The sequence below is a fragment of the Dipodomys merriami genome, unplaced genomic scaffold (assembly GCF_024711535.1).
Source record: "Dipodomys merriami isolate MVZ:Mamm:240054 unplaced genomic scaffold, mDipMer1.0.p SCAF_4, whole genome shotgun sequence".
Classification (NCBI taxonomy): Eukaryota; Metazoa; Chordata; class Mammalia; order Rodentia; family Heteromyidae; genus Dipodomys; species Dipodomys merriami.
In genome coordinates, this window is record NW_027205603.1 from 12,113,168 (window position 1) to 12,133,389 (window position 20,222).

The window sequence follows — 20,222 nt, forward strand, 5'->3', positions numbered from 1 at the left end:
TTTTCCTTCTTACTAAATCATCACAGGTAGTAAGTAGCAGAAAAAAAGTGGAGGATAAATTTAAAAGAGAAAGAAACTAAGGTTAGACAACTATGATCTAACTCTTGCACAAATAGGAAGGAAAGATCTCTCACAGGTTCTGGAGAAAGAGAAAAATGAAAAAAGACAGTATTCTCTTTATGTATTATTCAATGCCATGTTTCTCAGACTACATGTCATAACCCACTGATAGTTACTAATAAACAATGGGTCATGACTAGAGTTCTTTGATCACTGTAACAAATTATCAGATTACATCACTTTTTTATTTTTTGTTTCCAAATGTATGAATCTGTGGCACATGTCAATTTATGCACTATTTCTTACAATAGGATGTAAGTATATGTGAATGATAGCTTTTTACAAGTATAACATAAGCTTTTGGTGGGAAGGCTTTTGTCATATCTTAGTTTCTTGCTTTCAGTAGTTATATAAAGATCAACTGAAGAGAAATGTTGGCATTTCTAATAATTTCTAATTTTGAATCAACTTCTAATGTGCTGCCAAGCTACAGTCCAAAGAAATCCAGATAGGAACAGGACTTGAAGTCTATGGTTATTATTTTAATAATCCACATGCTTACCTCTTTTTCTTTTCTGAGGAAACTGTCCTTTAACTAACTTAAGAGTTGTCGGAGAATAGGAACCATGATCTGTTTCAGATGCAGCTCTTTTGGGAAAGGGGTGGCATAAGTTCATCCTTTTATTGTGCACCCCGAGTGGTACGCTGGCCTTTCTCTTGGGTTGCACTCTCGGATTTGATGCTAGTGGATTCACTGAAACCATAACTCCATTGTTCTTTGTGTTCAATATATTTTCAGAATTTTCTGTTTCAGTTTCTTTTTGTACTTCTTCTTCTAGGTCCAGAAATTCAGGATCTGGAGTCATAACTAAAGAAAATCCAGCATCACAAATTCCATCTGAAATACAAGGAGGCTGTTGTTGCTCTACTAACAAATCCTGAGCAGTAGACACATCAAAAGAATAGCCACTGGGATCTGAAATATAAGACTTCAACTGAATGAAAGACTCTACAGAGCACTTTTCAGGAGGGGGGATCAAGTCAAAATCCATGGGCAGTTTTCCAACTGATACAGTCTCCTTCACGCCATCATGAGGCACAGCAGTCAATGAAAGGCTATTGTCTGCTCTGGAAAGTGCTTGCAAATTGCTCTGTACCAATGTTTTTGGATGGGTTCTTTCTTCAGGAAGTGATTTCTTTGCTTCTAGCAGGGCACAATTAAGGGCAGGTATTATAGGTACCACTTTCAAAGACATGTCATCTTCGACATTCCAATCCTTCACCCCTAAAACACACACATTAAAAACATGATATCATTTTGGTTTATAACAAAGGAGGGGAAAAAAGCTTTGGATTTCAAAATTATGGAATGGTTAAATATATCAGTGTTTCAAATGAAAACCTAAGTGGTAACTAAGAACTTATATAAGACATATATGTAATATATTTAATGAGAAAATATATCCATATTCTTGAAGTTATACACATAAAGAAAATGAAAAAGAACAGTCTAATAAGCAACTGGTAGGTTAGAATTAGTAGACCAAGTACAAACTGTCTTAATGAGGAATACATGAAAAGGTAGCACTCCAGTATTTATTCCAGTATTTATTTTTGTCCTGGATACAGTTAGGAATGGCTCTTTTTGTGACTGGTAATTTATAATTAAAAATGTAGGAAAGAGGGCTGGGAAGGTGGCTCAGTAGTAGAGTGCTTGCCTTGCATGCATGAGGCCCTGGGTTAGATTCCTCAGTCCCACATAAGCAGAAAAGGCCAGAAGTGGTGCTATGGCTCAAGTGGTAGAGTGCTAGCCTTGAGCTGAAGAGCTGAGGGACAGCATCCAGGCCCCGAGTTCAGGCCCCATGACCAAAAACAACAAAAAAAAAAGTAGGAAAGAGGCTGAGGATATAGCTTACTTGTAAAGTGGTTGCCTACCACACAGGAGGGTGTATGTGTGTGTATGAGAAAGAGGAGGAGCAGGGAGAGGGAGAGGTTCAGAGCCAGCTCTGTAGTCAGATCTTAAAAAGGGTATTTTAAGGACTACTAAATCAATTATACCTAATAAATGTAAATAATCTTTGCCATTCTGGTACTGCAATTTGATAATACTTTGTTACAATTACCAAGAATATACAGCTCTTTTGAATAACAGTATAATTTAAGGAAAAATCAACTTAAAAACTTTTGTGTATTCTTTGTAGCTTTAGAAATGTTAGTTTTTTCTTTAAATGCATCCAGCATGACTCCAAAACAATGAGAATTTCCTTCTGTGGCAAAACTAAATGACTCACTTTCATTTTTTCACTTGTTCAGCAAGTATTTATTTTTCATATGCTTGGTACAGGTGGACTAAGGATACAGTAGAAGGGTAGTAGGCATTGTACTGGGGATGTAGCTTAGAATGTGTGAGGCTTAGATTTGATCTCCAACACCACTATCAAAAAAAAAAAAAAGATATAAGAAGGGTGAGTAGTAGTAAACACTTATAACCTCAGCATTCAGTAGGCTTAAGCAGGATGTAATACTGAGGCTACCCTAAGCAATATCCTAATAAACCCTTGACTCAAAAAAGGAGGGATTGGGCTACATAAAAGTATTTACGCTATTTTGGTAAATCGAGGGATGCTAGTTGGAATAAAAAGTGATACTGAAATCACAACTTCATATTACATACTGCCTACCTGTTAGGCACCTAAATGAAAGGTTTTGATTCTCTGTGAGAAAATAATATCCAGAGAATGTATGAGTCAAATATGAAACCCAACAGTCCAGACAGGGAACAGTAGTCATATTAAGACTCTAAGATTACTGTTACCATAGTCTCACACTAAGCTACATCATCAGGTGAAGGTGAAAGTATCTCCTAGGTATTCTAGTTCAGTAACAGATCAACTCAGACATGCTTAATGTGAGGCACCTTAGAAACATCAAGGCAGAAGAAATGTGAACAGATATTGAAGAGTACACTTGCAGAGGAAGCCAAGAAGGGTCAGATAGAAGGTGAAGAAAAATGAGCTACTTAAGAGGGAAAAGAGCAGTTAGTGGTGTCATGTACTACTGAAAAGTCAAGTCAGTTTAGAATTTAAGACTATGCAACACATTGAAAATGAGATACCACTGTATACTCACCTGTTGACAGAGGTGAATGGAATAAATGTAACCCGTATAGACCCATCTGTTCCTCTTCAAAATCTACACAGAATGAGAAGAAAACTTAAGGTTGTTGATCTTATAAGACAAAATAAACAGGAAGTTTTTTTCCACTCCCAGAAAAGTAGTCCTTACCTGGTGCTGGTATTAAGGCTGATGATGTAAGTAAAATGAAAACTCCTCTATCTTCTAAGCACTTGACAATTGCCTTAAACATTAAAAAACAAACATATGAAAGAAGATTCTTAAGTACCTCTTCCCTCTGTTGGGATCACTACTACAGACTGGGGGGAACTGACCTCACACCTTCTAAGAGACGCTTTCAAGTATCACTGCTCATCCCTGTGATCCAGTTACTACTAGTTGAAGAATGTGCAGATGACACAAACTGGCCTGAAGTGACTGAAGTAGTATTTCACTTCACCACTTCCCATCCATGTGAAAATGAAACATGTGGCCCTGATTGGCAGTCTTAGAATGAAACTTACACAGAGGGCTAAAGGAAGGACATATAGCACTTGAATGATTACCATCTAGAATGAAATAATAAGCCTATTAAATCCCCTGGTTGTTAAAGATGGACTGGAACCATGTATTTCAAAACATACTATTATTATTTGTCAGTGCCAGCCTCCAAGCTTCCTGTCTATGCCTCCCGATAGCTGGGATCACAAGTTTACCGCGTCATGCCTAGCTTGTTAAGTGAGTCAAGGTCTCACCAATTTCTTTCCCAGGCTGCCTCAAACCTCCATCCTCCCAATCTACACCTCCTGAGTAGCTGAGATTAGAGACTTGAACCACCATACCCAGCTCAGAGTACTATCAGTCAGACAGAATTCCTTCCAAATTTACATATGGTCTGTTTTACTTTATCAATTTCTTACTGTTATGAGAATAGTCATGTTATTAAAAGGCTTAGACTTGCCTGGCCCACTGTTCAGTATTTGCGTCATATCTTTTGTGATTTAAGAATTAGTCACAATGAGAGCTGAATGATACTCTGGATCCAATCTCTCATAAAAGATACATGGCTAAAATTATGGAATTCCTTGACACAGTAAATATTTCTCAGCAGTCTTATTGTCTTCTTTTTAAATCTATTGTGTGGTTTGAACTCAGAAACTGGGCACTGTCTCTGAGCTCTTTTGCTCAAGGCTAGTGCTCTACCACTTTGAGCCACAGCTGTACTTCTGGTTTTTGAGTGGTTAATTGAAGATTAAGAGTCTTACAAGCTAGCTTTGAACAGTGACCCTTACATCTCAGCCTCCTGAATAGTTAGGATTTATAGGCACCAGCAACAGTCTTACTTTCTACATTACAAAAATAAGAGAAGAAATTAACTCCTACAAACCTGTGAATAATGGTAATAGAAATGATTAAGGTGCTTTTAAAGAAGGGTCTTACAAGTTGGGAAGAAGTACCTGTGAGAGGAAGTTGGAATAGTAAAGGAGATGGATGAAGATGCACATGGTCAAAGTTTTGTTTGCTTGTATGAAAATGTTTTAAGGAGAGAGGAGTAAGGGGTAGAAGAGCTAAGATTCATTGAGATACATCAGTACATGTCTGGAAATTTCACAATTAGTCCAGCTTTGTATAATTAATGCATGCTAACAAAAAATGAAATATAAGTGTCTAATAAGTGGCCCTTTAATGCAGAAGCACTAGAGGTCTCATCTATTATTCTGTCAAAAAAAATATTTTGAGAAAAACTTTCTATTTCTTACAATTAGAAATGTAAATAGATCAGCAAGATACAAAAGTAAACTGAGATACAGGGGGAGGAAAATGTTAAGACCATAATTGTGCCAATGTGTCAAGATATACATAGATCTCTTTTTTTTTTTTTCTTGGCTAGTCCTGGGGCTTGAACTCGGGGCCTGGCTGCTGTTCCTGAGCCTCTTTGTGCTCAAGGTTAGCACTTTACCACTTTAGCCCCAGTGCCACTTCCAGCTTTTTTTTTTTTGTCGATCATGGGGCTGAACTCTGGGCCTGGGTGCTGTCCTTAGCTCTTCACCTCAAGGGTAGTAGTGCCCTACCACTTGAGCCACAGCACCACTTCGGCTTTTTTTCTGCTTATGTGGTGCTGAGGAATAGAACCCAGGGCCTCATGCATGAGAGGCAAGCACTCTACCACTGAGTCAATCTCCCAGCCCCACTTCCAGCTTTTTATGAATAGTTTATTGGAGATAAAATCTCACAGACTTTCCTTCCCAGGCTGGCTTCAAATGACATCCCTCTAACTTCAGCCTCCTGAGTAGCTAGATTACAGGTGTGAACCACCGGCACCCAGTTTGTCAATAAATATTCATAAAAATCCTTTCAGCAATCTCATCCAATTCGCTAACTTAAGACATCAATTTCTCAGTTCAAGAAAAAAATAGTATTTAAAATGAAGGGTTCTTACCAATTGCTTATTTTTAATATATTCTGTTAGCTTATCTAAGTTTTCTCCTTGTTTGTTTGACAGTTCCACTTCATATAAATCAAAGCACAAATCTTGGCAACAAACTGTAGAAAAATCAGAAAAACAGATCTTATTTCTAAAATTACTTATAAGTCAATCATTTTATAGGTTGTCAAAAGGAAAAGAACTAGGAACACTGCTTAAAAACTCTCATCACAATGTTCTAAATTATGAAACTTAAAAAGTTACTGAAATAATTAAAAATAATGTTCTCATTTGCATTGAGACTTCTATAGGTTTAACAAAACAAATAAATACAAAAAAATTAATGTTCCTTAAAGTAAATGACCTAAATTTTCCTCTCATATTTTTTTTCATTTGAACTTAAAAGTATACAAATAATAAAAACAATTAAAACCATGCTCTTTTTCAGGGTGTGAGTTTCCAGCTACTTCTAATAGTTTGCTCAATTCAGTATTCTATATTAAAACTGGTCTTTGTTATCATAGATCAAACTTCTTTACAGTTTCTAGTTGGCTTCCAAAGAACTAAAGAACATGACAACTCAAGAACTTTCTGAAAAGACCCTTTTAAGAATCACTTGAAAGTTGCAAGTTATTATTTCTGTGTTTAGAAGACAGAGAGGAATAGAACTGAAACCAAGCTCAAGACATGCAATGTGCCACTATGTTCCAACAGACCTTTCTGTTCCAAGTAATTCTGTTTTCTAAAGGCAGCTTCTGGTAGTTTTTCTTTCAAAGAAGACACTTTCATTATATATTTAAAATCTAGTTCCCGTGGTCTAAAAAAACAAAACAATTATCATCAAGCAATGTACTGAAGTTCTCTATGGCTTGATAATTCCATTTTTGAACTTAGCAGTAACATTCTACAGTACTAAGAATCTTTTCTTCTTTTTCATTGTACTCATAAGATTTTGCTTTATTATTTACATATTTTCTATATAGGGTCTTCCTTTATAACTGGATGGCCTGGACTACGATCCTCCTATTTGTGCTTCCTCACATAGGTGGAATGACACTGCACCCAACCATTGTGCTCTCCTGAAGTTGGGATAATGACAGGGGCATACCACTATACCTAGCTATTGGTTGACAAAGAGTCTCTCAAACTTTGTCTTGGCTGGGACTGAACCATGATCCCCAATCTCTGATTCCCAACTAGCTAACCAGGTTTGAGCCACCATGCCTAGCTCCTGCTGCTGTTTCTTTAAAAAGGCCAACAAAATCATGTGGTTATGCCTCACACCTAGCTGCTCAAGAGGCTGAGGATCTGGAGAATTGAGATATGAAACCAGCCTGGGTAGAAACGCCTGTAATTCTCCATCTCCAAAATAACTAGCAAAATGCCCAGCATGGCTAGAGACATGGCTTAACTTATAGAATGCCAGCCGTACTGGCCCTCAAAAAACATACACAAAAACCAAAACCAAAATAGCCCCACAACAGACTACGCAGGAGGTAGAGATCAGGAGGACTGCAGTTCATAGTATATTCATAATTCCAGTCTCCATCAAACCTAGACACATTGGCATGCACCTGTTATCCTAGCTATGTGAAGTACTAGATGAGAGAGAGGATTGTGGTCCAGGCCAACGCAGCCACACATACAAAACTATCTGAAAATAACAAAAAGAAAAAAAAGGGCTAGCACTCAACAAAGGAAAAGAAAAGTAAAGGTAAAAAGAAGAAAAGAAGCCAGGCGCTGGTGGATCACGCCTGTAATCCTAGCTACTCAGGAGGCTGAGATCTGAGGATCGCGGTTCAAAGCCAGCCCGGGCAGGAAAGGCTATGAGACTCCTATCTCCAATAAACCACCAGAAAACCGGAAGTGGCGCTGTAGCTCAAGTGGTAGAGCGCTCGCCTTGAGCTGAAGAGCTGAGGGACAGCGCCCAGACCCAGAGTTCAAGCCCCACGACTGACAAAAAAAAAAAAAAAGAAGAAAAGAGGCCAAGAGAAAGAAAATGAATCCTGACAGCATATCCATTTTTACTTATGTATCAATGAATCCGTACATCTACCTTTTCAGTTATTTCAAGTACAAAGTAAGAACAGGTTGAACAAAAAGATTTCTTTCTTTCTTTTTTTTTTTTGGGTCCGGTCGTGGGGCCTGAACTCTGGGCCTGGGTGCTGTCCCTCAGCTCTTCAGCTCAAGGCTAGCGCTCTACCACTTGAGCCACAGCGCCACTCCGGCTTTTTACTTATGTGGTGCTGAGGAATCGAACCCAGGGCCTCGAGCATGCAAGGCAAGTGCTCTACCACTGAGCCACCTTCCCAGCCCCTGGACAAAAAGATTTCGTAAGATGTCCTTTACAATATCCCAGTGGAGACTATTCATGATTACAATCTATTATAATGTAAACAGATGTTAATAATTATTTTACTTAGTATTTTCAAGAGGAATCAAGTGAAAATTGGAAAACTAGACATTGCTATTTATTTTTGTGTTGCCGGGGACCAAACACCAAAGGCCTCATGTACTACATTCCAAGTCTTGAGACAGTCTTTGTTTTCTATGTTCTGATAAGATTATGGAATACTTTACACAATATATTTAGTAGACTACCTTTTATTTGCTAACTCTATCCTTCAAGTAGGTTTTGCCTTTTTTTTTTTAACTGTTTACTTCCCAGGTGGTTGTGGTAGTGGGGATTGAACCCAAAACCTTGTACTTGGCTAGGTATGTACTCTGCCACTTGAGCTATGATTCCAGCCTTTTTGTTTGTTTTTGAGATAGGGACTCAATAACTTTGTCTCTGCTGGTGTCAAGCTTGAAATCATCTTGCCTGTATCTCCAAAGTTGCTGGGATTATAACCATGCACTACCAGTTCTAGCTGCAAATACTGTAAATCTTAATAAGGCCTCAATAAGAGAACTAAGTAACTGTAATCTACTGTATTTGCTAAGTAAACAAATTTGATCTGTTTGGTGGGAAAGTCAAAACTCTAGTGCCAAATAATTTTATTTAGCCAGGCAAAGTGGGAGATACTTGGAGCCTACAAGTTTGAGAACAGCCTAGGCTACATAGTGAGACATTTCCAAAGAAAGTGTATATTTGGGAATGCATACTGTCCTGAGAAATCATGTTCTCATTAATGGACAGACTTTAGGTCTCCTGTATTATGGCCTTTTACTCTAAACAGCCATACTAGTACATACAATTGCTTTATCTCAATTCAACCCCCGTCAAGACCTTAAAATACCAGTTTTAAAAAAAAATGAGGGGCTAAAGAAACAGTTCAATGGTAGAACACTTGCTTTAGTATGGAGGTTCAATTTCCAGAACTGAGGAAAACAGACAAAAAAAAAAAACCCTACAAATGTAAGGAAAGACACAAAATACTTACAATTGTGCTGGAACTGTGCTATAAGTGGACTGAAGAGTTATATCACATAGCACACAACCTTGAACAATTAATTTTCCTTTCCATGGAGGGATGGGAGCTTTAAGAAATAAGGGTAAAAGGGAAACTAATTATTCGTGAAAGAGTTTTTACCCAGAAGTCATTTTAAAAAGAAAGTAATAATTTCTTACCATCTACACTGAGTTCAAACCTATAAAAGAAAAAAAAGAACATTTTTTTAAGAGCAAGAGGAACACATCCAGCAAAACAAAGCATGTACATTCATTACTTACATGCTTTCATAAGCTGGTGCTGCCATGGTTTTAGGTTCCCTGTATTGAAAAGCTACAATTAAAAAAGGACAAACTTGTCTGGGTCGATTAATAATAGTGTTGCCTGAAAGTTCATAGAGGTAACACTGAAAAAGAAAAATAAGCATTATTAGCAGTATGAAAACTGCATACACATTAAGTTTATCTCAACCCCAACCAATCTCGAAATCTGACAAATTTAATTCAGAAATACATCTTAGATATTATTTATTCACAGGCAATATACCTGACTCAGTTCAAAGGCACGAAAATGGCTTGTCTTGTCAGAAACTTTGTGAGCATGTTTAGCCACATGGCAGTCATAGCCCGAAGATGGCCTAGTGTAGTTAGTTGTGTAATTCTCAGACACAAACTTGACTTTTCCCTAGAATGAAAATAATAAAACTTATCAGTCTTCTACAAATAGCAGTAACTTTAACTGCAGAATTTATTTAAAGGTGGTCTAATAGGAATGTGGATGCATTTTTAGTAAGTTGAATAAGAACAATACCCTTTTGAGGTGGATACCAATAACCTTTAACACAATTATCAAATAAATATATACGTATCCCAAATTTAAGAGAACAAATTTATGAGAAAAACTAGCCCACTATCTTTTATGATACATTTACTTGACTATAACAGAAAAAAATGAAATATAAAATTTTTAAAAATCACTTTTCAAACTCAAGTATAAAACTAAATATATTTATACTAGGACTCAGAAAGTCCAGAAGGAGCAAATATGTAGGAAAGTGCTTTGTGGAAATTGGCAATGACTAGTGAATAGTCATAGTATTTCCCATTACAGACTTCTTCACAATGGTTAAAGTTAAGTTTACTGAGACTGAGGGTATATAGCTCAGTGATAGTGCTCGTCTAATACAGGCAAGGCCTGGGTTTCATCTCCAGCAATGGAAAAAGGAAATGAAAAGTTTTACCACATGCGGAAATGTCTTAAGATAATATAAAATAAGAAATTATTCTTAATATGTTTAAGAATAAAGTATAAGACCTTTTTGGGGTTATGAAATCTATATACATGAAAAATATTGAAATATAAAATTGAAATATCAAGGGAGTATAGGATTGTAGGCGATTTAAATTTTAAGATAGATGTAACTGCATTCTTTTTATTTTCAGATCTCACTATTCAGCTGAGGCTGGCCTGGAATTGTCCATCCTCTTGCCTCCTGAGTGTGGGCATTGCAGGCAACTACTACCAACCACATCCAGAAAACTACATTCTTTGAAGCAAGAGTGTGTGTGTGTGTGTGTGTGTGTGTGTGTGTGTGTGTGCGTGCACACGCGTGCGTGTGTGTGCATGAGTTTAAAATCCTCTTCTTTATATGATCACCAAAAGCTATACTAAGAAACCAAAGAATGTTAATAGCTCTGTTTTAAAATAATCACCTCTATCTTTTCCCCATCAAGCATTTTATGGCTTCAGGTATGATTCTCTTTTGTGAAATAAATAAGGACAATAGAGAGCACTGGCAAAAGTTAAACAGCAATATCCAGCCAATCTGGAGTATGCATGGACAAGAAACCAAAAGAGAAGTAGAATCTAACACATGTAAAAAAATCAAATGCTTACTATCTGTGTTGACAGGCATACTTTCTTATACCACTGATCTTAGAGCAAGAAAATAAGAATTGAGGAGGAAAAAGCAGGTACTGTACAGCAAAGTAGTGTTACTTGCTCTTCACTTTTAGAGAATAGATGTTGAAATACAGAGAATTCTCTTGGGGAAAAAAAACAGGTTGGGGCACCAGTGGCTCACACTTGTAGTTCTAACTACTCAGGAGGCTGAGACCTGAGAATTGTGTTTAAAGCCAGCAAGGGGGGAGAGGGGAGATTCCATGAGAATCTTAGCTCTAATAAAAGCACCAAAAGGCTGGAAAGTGGCAGAATGCTAGCCTACAGGAGGGTGGTCAGTAGTTTGGGTTTTATAAACCAAAGAACTTAAGATAGTAAGAAAGCTAAAAGACTGCCAAGCAAAGTAAGATCACAGAAAGCACCCCTACCCCTTCTGAAATCAGAGTTCCTCTACTATTAGGATAAATATTCTAACTGAGTGATTTACTAAAAAACTTCACTATTGGGCTGGGAAGGTGGCTCAGTGGTAGAGCACTTGCCTTGCATACCTGAGGCCCTGGGTTCCATTCCTCAGCACCACATAAGCAAAAAGAAAAAAGCCGGAAGTGGCGCTGTGGCTCAAGTGGTAGAGTGCTAGCCTTGAGTTGAAGAGCTGAGGGACAGCGCCCAGGCCCAGAGTTCAGGCCCCATGACCGGACCCAAAAAAAAAAAAAAAAAAACCTTCACTATTTAGGACATTTAGAATTTGTAAGATCACTACTAGTGGTGTCTCATGAAGCTGCGAACAGGACTGGGTATTTGAAGGATAAAGAAAATGAAGATGGGGCTAGGAAGGTGGTTCAGTGGTAGAGTGCTTGCCTTGCATGCCTGACGCCCTGGGTTCGATTCCTCAGCACCACATAAGCAAAAACAAAAAAAGCCGGAAGTGGCGCTGTGGCTCAAGTGGTAGAGCGCTAGCCTTGAGCTGAAGAGCTGAGGGACAGCGCCCAGGCCCAGAGTTCAGGCCCCACGACCGGACCCAAAAAAAAAAAAAAAAAGAAAACGAAGATGGCTGGGTATGTGGCCTAGTGGTAGAGTGCTTGCCTAGCATGCATGAAGTCCTGGGTTTGATTCCTCAGTACCACATAAACAGAAAAGGCTGGAAGTGGTGTTGTAGTGCCTCAAAGAAGCTCAGGGATAGTGCTAAGGCCCTAAGTTCAAGCCCCAGGACCGGCAAAGGAAAAAAAAAAAGAAAAAGAAAAGAAAATGAATTTTTATTTAACCACTTTAGTTGGACAATGCATGCTATCTTCTAAGGTTCAGTTTTTATAGCCATGTTCATTGCATAAACTACTTGTTATTTCACTTTTTAAAACATTAATTTCCTAGACATCAGTGAGAGAAACTTCTTAGTAAATACTCTTTATTATTTTGAAGTTTCTTTTAAAAATATATTCACAGATTATTAAAACAAACTTGAGCTTTCTCTTTAAAGAAGGCAAGTATAGTGGCTAATACTTGTAATTCAAACTACTTGGAGGTAGAGATTGGGAGGATGGAGGTTCAAGGCCAGCTCAGATAAAACTTAGTGAGACCCCCATGCCAATCAAATAAGCAGAGCATGGTGGTATATATCTGTTATTCCAGCTCTGTGTTAGGCCATATATGTAGGAGGATCAAGGTCTAAAGTGAGGTTTGGGTAAAACCTCAAGGCTATCTGAAAAATAGTGTGGCTCAAATGGTAGGTCACTTGCCGAGCAAGCACAAAGCTGAATTCAAACCTCAATAGTGCCAAAAAAGAAAATACAGTGTCATTTTTCTGAATTTGGATAGATGTCTTAGTAGATAAGAACTGTGGCTAGCAATGTACAAAGAAATTTAGGCTGACAAACTTCAATTTTTAATATTACATAAAAGCACATGTGGGCTTTACCTTAATTATATTAAAAATGACAATATAACCAGATTTCCCATGGCACCATGGTCTTGGATGAAGATAGTCTGAATATTTGGAAATGTATACACCTATAAAAGTATAAAACAGATTAATTTACACTTTAAGAAAGTATCTACTCAAATACAATTTACATATAACAAAAAATATATAGGAAAGAACTATGTAAGGAGTGACACTGATCAAGACTCGCTGAATTCATAATCTGATTTAACTGAAACTCCTTTGTATAACTTAAAAACAACAAAAAAACCAAAAACCTAACATTTAAGCAATAACACTACCCAAAGAACAAGTCCATTAAAAGTTGCTTTGATCTCATTTACCTTTTTGGGGGGGGGGGAGGGGAAGGGGGCAGTTTTGCAGCTGGAACTCAGGACTTGGGCGCTGTCCCTGGGCTCTTCTGCTCTTCTGCGCTCTTACCACTTTGAACCACAGCAACATTTTCTGTTTTTAAGTGGTTAACTGGAGATCAGAGTCTCACAGGGACTTTTCTGTCTAGGCTGGCTTTGAACTGCACTCAGATCTTAGCATCCTGAGTAGCTAGAATTTCAGTCATGAGCCACCAGTGCCTGCCTCATTTACCTTTTAAGTAATCACCATTTTGAGATTCTAAAGAAACAGAAACTTAAAAGTAAAGGATACTTGACAACCAATTTTCTACTTCGGCACAGTAACTGAAAAAGGATAAAAAGTATGACATTCTTAGAAAAAAAATCTGTTTGACTTTTCTTCTATTTTTCTATCTGTATAATCATCAGCCAAAAGGCTTATGATAATGACTCTCAATGTATAGTTCACAAAAAAATATTAGAAAGCACTTTAATCATATGCACCAGGAGTTTACTATTTAGTAGATTTCTGAGCAGTGATAAAAGTAAACAAAAAAAGGTTCCTGCCTCTATCAAGACAGTTATACTTCTTTTTTCCACTTCAGTCACATCATAGGTCAAAATATAGTAGACATTTAAATATATGTCAAGAACATGTTGTATCTGAAGATACAAAGAAATTGAAATAATCAACAGTATGTATTAAAAAAAACTTGAAAAACACGGAAATGTTAATTTAGGGCTAGGAATGTGGCTTAGTGGGAGAGTGCTTGCCTAGCATGCATGAAGCCCTGGGTTCAATTTCAGAAAAGGCCAGAAGTGGTGGTGCTGTGGCTCAAGAAGTAGAGTGCTAGCTTTGAGCTTTCAAAAGAAGCTCAGGGACAGTGTCTAGGCCCAGAGTTCAAGCCCCAGGACTGGCCAAAGAGAAAAAAGTTAATATATTTGAGCAAGAAGTTCTTTAGAGAATAGGCAAATGAATGAAAATACAGAAGCCTAAAAGACGATAAATTATTTATGACATATATAGGCCACAGTGTTGAACATTGAGGCAGAAAAAGAAAAGCTATTAGATAATAAAAATCCTGGTATGGACTGGCACCAGTGGCTCATGCATGTAATCCTAGCTACCCAGAAGGCTGAGGTCTGAGGATCACGGTTCAAGCCAGCCCTGACAGGAAAGACCATGAGACTCTTATCTCCAATAAACCACCAGAAAACCCGAAGTGGTGCTGTGGCTCAAGTGGTAGACTTTCCTAGCTGGGCTAGCCTCAAATTGCAATCCTCAAATTTCAGTAGCTAGGATCACAGGCAGGAGCAACCAGCACCCAACTTTCAAATTCTTAAAATACATAAGTAAAGGAAGCAATAATGCAAAACAGTTCCTAGGGTTTAAACTTACTACCCTCATGATCATTAGTTTGCATGGAAAGATTCTCTTTCATGGCTATTCTTTTAATTTACTGCTTAAACGCTTTCCTGCCTTTAATTCTATATTGGGCAGAGAAAATAAATCCATTTCTCTAGATCACTTCATTTGAGAACTCATCAGTGATGAGGAGGCATATGGCTGTTTCTGACTTGAATTTATTTTTGTGTGACTCGGTATCTTGGATCTAACAAGTAAGTTTCTGCAGTAGCTAAGAATTATCCTCCCTACCTCTGTTCTATTCTGCAAGCACCTTTTTTCAATTGCTTGGACTCTTAACTGCTTTCTTCACCCAATAATTTGGAGGTGCTCGCTTGGCAAACATAGCTTGCTTTGAGTCTTCTTTTGGGTGCTGCCTCTGTCTTCCTTTGGATTAAATGCTGCATGTTCTAACATTTAAAATTTTTTAGGGCTTGGGCTCTTAGACACATTAAATGGGAACAAACTCTGTGTTCTCTTGGACATGGATTCTCTTGGGGAACAATAGTAGAGGCCAGAGAGGAAGAGATACTGGAGTGTCTCCCTGTAAGTTTTGTACCCTGTCATGTTATTATCATATTATATATATATAACATATTACATTATTATGTTATTATTATCATGTATGGGCATACACAGCTTCTTAAAAGAGTGCTATCCAACTTATACCTCTTGCTGGTAGGCTCTACAATTACATCAGGCATGGAGTCATGAATAGGAGAAATTATTCTGCTCTAGTATGTTAAGATTTGTTGCAAGGGATAGTCAATGACTTTGGCCCAAACCTTTATAATCTTCAGGGACAAACTGACTCCCTAGCAGCCGTGGTTCTACAAAAAAAGAGGAGCTTTAGATATGCTCACAGCTGCTCAGACAGGGCTTGGCCATGACAAAGAGTGTATGGGGGTTAACAGATCAGGAAAAGTCCAAACTAACATCCACAAATTAATCTTTTATAAGGTCTCTCATAGAGAACAAGTTACTCAAGAATGGCTCTTATGGGGAGAGACATCTGCTCCTGGCTGTCTTGACTTCTACCTTTCCTGGGACCCCTTTCTAGTAAAAGAATTCCTGTATTTTCAACCTGTTTGTTAAGTCTTGTTTCTTCTAGATTGGAGTCCATCAGGTTACAAATGGCCATTAAAAAAGACGCTTTATTTAAACTGTCCTCTAGTTTTACCATGGACATCTTGTGTGCTTGGAGGATTCCAGACTGCCATACTTCATGCTGAGCAGAAATAGTCTGCAGTAGTCATCATTTATGTTCTCTTACAGAAGTTAGAGATTACATCGAGAAGGGGAATGAGAGAAAAAGGGGAACTATGAGGTAGATGAGGATAAAAACTAACAGACATAACACATGGCAGATAACATGTGTCCCATATGATGGTGTTTCTTTTTTTCTTTTCTTTTTTTTTTTCTGGTCATGGGGCCTGAACTCTGGAGCTGGGTGCTGCCCTTCAGTTTTTCAGCTCAAAGACTAGCGCTCTACCTCTTGAACCACAGCACCACTTCTAGCTTTTTCTGCTTATGTGGTGCTGAGGAATCGAACTCAGGGCCTCATGTGTGCAAGGCAAACACTCTACCACTGAGCCACCTTCCCAGCCCTCATGGTGTTTCTTGTTCTCACAGTGCCTCAGGATTCTGCTCAAATGCTGCTTCTTTCTATAATGCTCTAAGTTCCCATTCAAACACTTCTTCCCATTATGCCCTGGGTACCTGATAACCAATGGAAAGAGCTGAGGTGACACGTACAAACCATCAAGCAATCAGTGCAAAGCCCAGGAGAGGAGATCTGAGGGGAGTCCTATAGTATAAAACTGCCCTCGGAGAGGATTCACTGGTCTTCTTTGGACCCTTCTTCAGATGGACAGTCTCACTACTTTCTTTCATGGCTTTCCTTTCACAATTAAGTTTAAAGGTAAGTTTAATTAAGTAAAAATTAAGTTTACTGGAAAGTGGAAGAAAAACTCTGTGAAAGATAGTAATAGAAACACTTCATCTGGAGAGGGGGAATAAGGAGAAATCCCTCCTTTTACTCTTAAATAAGCTTATTTTTTCTTAAGCAATGAGATGAATATAACTTAAATTTTTTGTGTTTTCTAATTACCATATAACCCAATGATTCCATTGCTAGCTTTATACCCAAGAGAAATGAAAGCATGAACACATACATTTAAACATATATTCATAGTAGCATTATTCATATATCTTCACATTCAGAATATATGAAACAATGCCCAACTAATGAACAAAGATAATGTGATATAAATATATAGGATTCAACTACAAAAGAAATGAAGTACAGGCTATAATATGGATAAAGCCATTATCCTAAATAAATATAATTATACATAAAAGATTATATAATATATGGTTTCATTCACAGGAATGTTCTTTCATAATAGGCAAATTCTTAAACACACAAAGTAGACTAGTGGTTCCCTGAGTTTTTTTGCTCAAGGCTAGCACTGTACACTTTGAGCCACAGCATGATTTTTTGGTGGTTAATTGGAGGTAAGAGTTTCACAGACTGCCTGGACTGGCTTTGAACTGCCTGGACTGGCTTTGAACTGCAATCTACAGATTTCAGTCTCCTGATTAGCCAGGATTACAGGCATGAACAACCAGAGTACAACTTAAATCATACAACTTTGTACATGCTATATTATATACCCATTTTAAAGTAGTTTTGTTGTTACTGTTTTGTTTAGGGACTTTTTATGTTGGGAATTTAACATTTTTTTAACAAGTCAGCACGAATCTAGTGAAGACCTAATAATCCTTTCTAGTCCTACATTCTCTAGAATTCGGCACTGCTGAACATTCTCTTCAGTTGAGATCCTTTGATTATGTGTCAAATTCTACCTCCAAATTCTCCATGTAATGGATTGCTTTTGCCTCTTTTTCATTCTATAACATCATCCATCCCAGTGTAGGACACCAGGTCCCATTACCAATTTAGAAGTTCTGTTCTTTGCCATCTTCTCCTATACTATTGTGCCTAACAATGACTTGGCTTCAAGCAATATTCTCTCACTTCTGCCCTGGTTCTGGTCCCTTTTCTGTTTCAGAAGTATTTATGGCAAACTTCTATTAATAAACTACTTGGTACAAATTCCTGGCTAATTAAGCATTTTATAAAGTCTCAGTCCTCACACCAACTCTACAAAATAGCCCAATCTATTTTCCAATGAGAAAGCTGAAATTTACAAAACTGTTGTGCTCTTCCCCATTATATCACTAGCGTCTCTTAACTAATTAGCAATTCCAAACAATCTGCTTCTCTCATCTTGTGTCTTTTTTACTAATAATATTATGGTATGTGCTTGGAACCTTACATTTGATTCTTCCCTCTCTTACTCAGTTCTACTTACTTTCTGCCATTATGATAGTTAAGAGGAAATCCTCAAGTCAGTACTAAACATTCGGCACTGAAGAATACTGTAAGCTTCAGATTCACAACCCCTATGTTTAAAGTTCTAACTCTAAAGATTACTTGTTTGCAAATAATGAAACTAGTTTTAATATTTCTTATGGAATTAAATCTCAGTTCATCAAGTAAAATAAGAGATTCTTTTCTTCCTTACAGCCTCACCTTTGGCTGGATCACCAAGAGTAGTAACAGCACTGCTACCAACACAGAGTCCACGCTGACATATCAATTTTGCCTTTAAACAAAAGATACTGTTTTGTTTATTACCAGTCTTGGGATAAGCAAATTAAACAGTGGGTACATAATCTAAAAATGTTAAAATACAAAACAAAGCACAGGGCAAATTCATACAATTGTCTTTTGATTAATGATCCAAAGACTGTCATAAGCTTTTTACCATTTCTTTTTTTTTTTTGGTCAGTCGTGGGGACTGAACTCTAAACCTGGACACTGTCCCTCAGTTCTTCAGCTCAAGGCTAGTGCTCTACCACTTGAGCCATAGCACCACTTCCGGCTTTTTCTGCTATGTGGTGCTGAGGAATCGAACCCAGGGCCTCATGAATGCAAGGCAAGCACTCTACCACTGAGCCACCTTCCCAGCCCTGCTTTTTACCATTTCTATTAACAAAAGTGTCACGAAAAAAAATCCAACAAGGTCATACTTAAGTATTCTCTTGAAGGTTTCTTGCTTTATAACTATTTAATTTGAAAGTGTCTGTTTTAGTGTAAATCTACATATTTTAATTATTCCTTAGGCAAATATATCTTTGATTTATATAAGCCTGTAATGTAACCTACATAATTATATATCTATATCTATCTATCTATCTATCTATCTATCTATCTATCTATCTATCTATCTATCTATCTATCTATCTATCTATCTATCAATTCTCTCCCCTCCCCCCCAATTCTGGGGCTTGAACTCTGGGCCTGGGCACTGTCCCTGAGTTTCTTGTGCTCGACTAGTGCTCTACCACTGGAGCCACAGAACCATTTCTGGCCTTTTCTGTTTATGTGGTACTTAGGAACCGAACGCGGGGCTTCATGCATACTAGGCAAACACTACCACTAAGCCACATTCCCAGCCTTATAAATATCAAATTTATCAAATTTAATATCAAATTTAACTGTATTGATAGATCCCTCCTTCTTAGACACTACACATATCTCTGGAGACATACACAGTGCTTTCCTTTTCCTCCAATTTAGGCAAGGGAAATAATAAAAATGTTCAATCTTTAAACAATTAACTAGAATACTGAATAAGAAGTGTTCATCTTATTATCCTCAAAACCATGCAATTTAAATCTGAAAAACCCCCACAGAAATAAACACTGATTAATGAAAAAAAATGTCCATGCATTCAACGGCATTGAAACTAGTATTATCTGGCTTATGTAACTGTAACCCCCCTTTTATAATAGCAATTTTAAAAATTGTAGTAATGAAAGAAACCCATATTCATATAAATTTTACCACTTTTTTTTTGTTCTGTCATGGGACTTGAACTCAGGCACTATACCTGAGTTCTTTTGTTCAAGGCTAGCGCTGTACCACATGAGCTACAGTACTACTTCCGGTTTTCTACTGTTCCTACCTACGCTGGCTTCAAACTGTGATCCTCAGATCTCAGACTCCTGAGTAGCTAAGATTACAAGTGTGAGCTACCAGTGCCTAGTTAGAAACTTAGATTTTAAAGAAGAACCGTAAAGTTCTAAAAACTTAAATCTGTTTCACGATTAGCTTGTAGTATTACTTACAATGACACTCCACTAAATAAAAATACAGGTCTTCCTACAATCTCATAAAACTGAAATACCAATATTTATGGCTAACAATATCATTAATTTTATGCAATCTGATTTTCTTACCTGATTTTCAGTTTCAAGCAGGAAAAACCCATAAGTTTCTTGAAGTTCTTCCTCAGTATAATTACTTGTTTGTTTTTGTTGGTAAAAGGCTTTGTACTGTATAAAGAAAGAGAATATATCCTATAAACATACTGCTTTCTCTTACCTTTTTTTTTTTTGGTCGATCATGGGGCTTGAACTCTGGGCCTTGGCACTGTCCTTGAGCTCTTTAGCTCAAGGCTAGTGCTCTACTACTTGAGCCACAGCGCTACTTCCAGTTTTTTTGGTGGTTAATTGGAGATAAAGAATCTCAACGGACTTTCCTGCCCAGGCTGGCTTTGAACTATGATCCTCAGATCTCAGCCTCCTTAGT

The 20,222-nt window shown here is 37.6% G+C and overlaps 1 protein-coding gene across 3 annotated transcripts in view; it reads right to left on the reverse strand.

Moving 5' to 3' along the window:
• Nucleotides 1-20,222, reverse strand: part of Tasor2 (transcription activation suppressor family member 2) — a 63,057-nt gene that overhangs the window by 30,253 nt on the left and 12,582 nt on the right. For all 3 annotated transcript variants that reach the window (XM_069990542.1, XM_069990540.1, XM_069990541.1), the window contains exons 4-15: nt 19,871-19,966; nt 18,159-18,231; nt 12,803-12,894; nt 9,538-9,675; nt 9,273-9,397; nt 9,171-9,190; nt 8,983-9,079; nt 6,316-6,416; nt 5,615-5,718; nt 3,346-3,418; nt 3,190-3,252; nt 623-1,345 (exon numbers count right to left, since the gene is read on the reverse strand). In XM_069990542.1, coding sequence (XP_069846643.1) covers nt 623-1,345; nt 3,190-3,252; nt 3,346-3,418; nt 5,615-5,718; nt 6,316-6,416; nt 8,983-9,079; nt 9,171-9,190; nt 9,273-9,397; nt 9,538-9,675; nt 12,803-12,894; nt 18,159-18,231; nt 19,871-19,966 — 1,705 coding nt within the window. The remainder of the gene's footprint in view (nt 1-622; nt 1,346-3,189; nt 3,253-3,345; nt 3,419-5,614; nt 5,719-6,315; nt 6,417-8,982; nt 9,080-9,170; nt 9,191-9,272; nt 9,398-9,537; nt 9,676-12,802; nt 12,895-18,158; nt 18,232-19,870; nt 19,967-20,222) is intronic.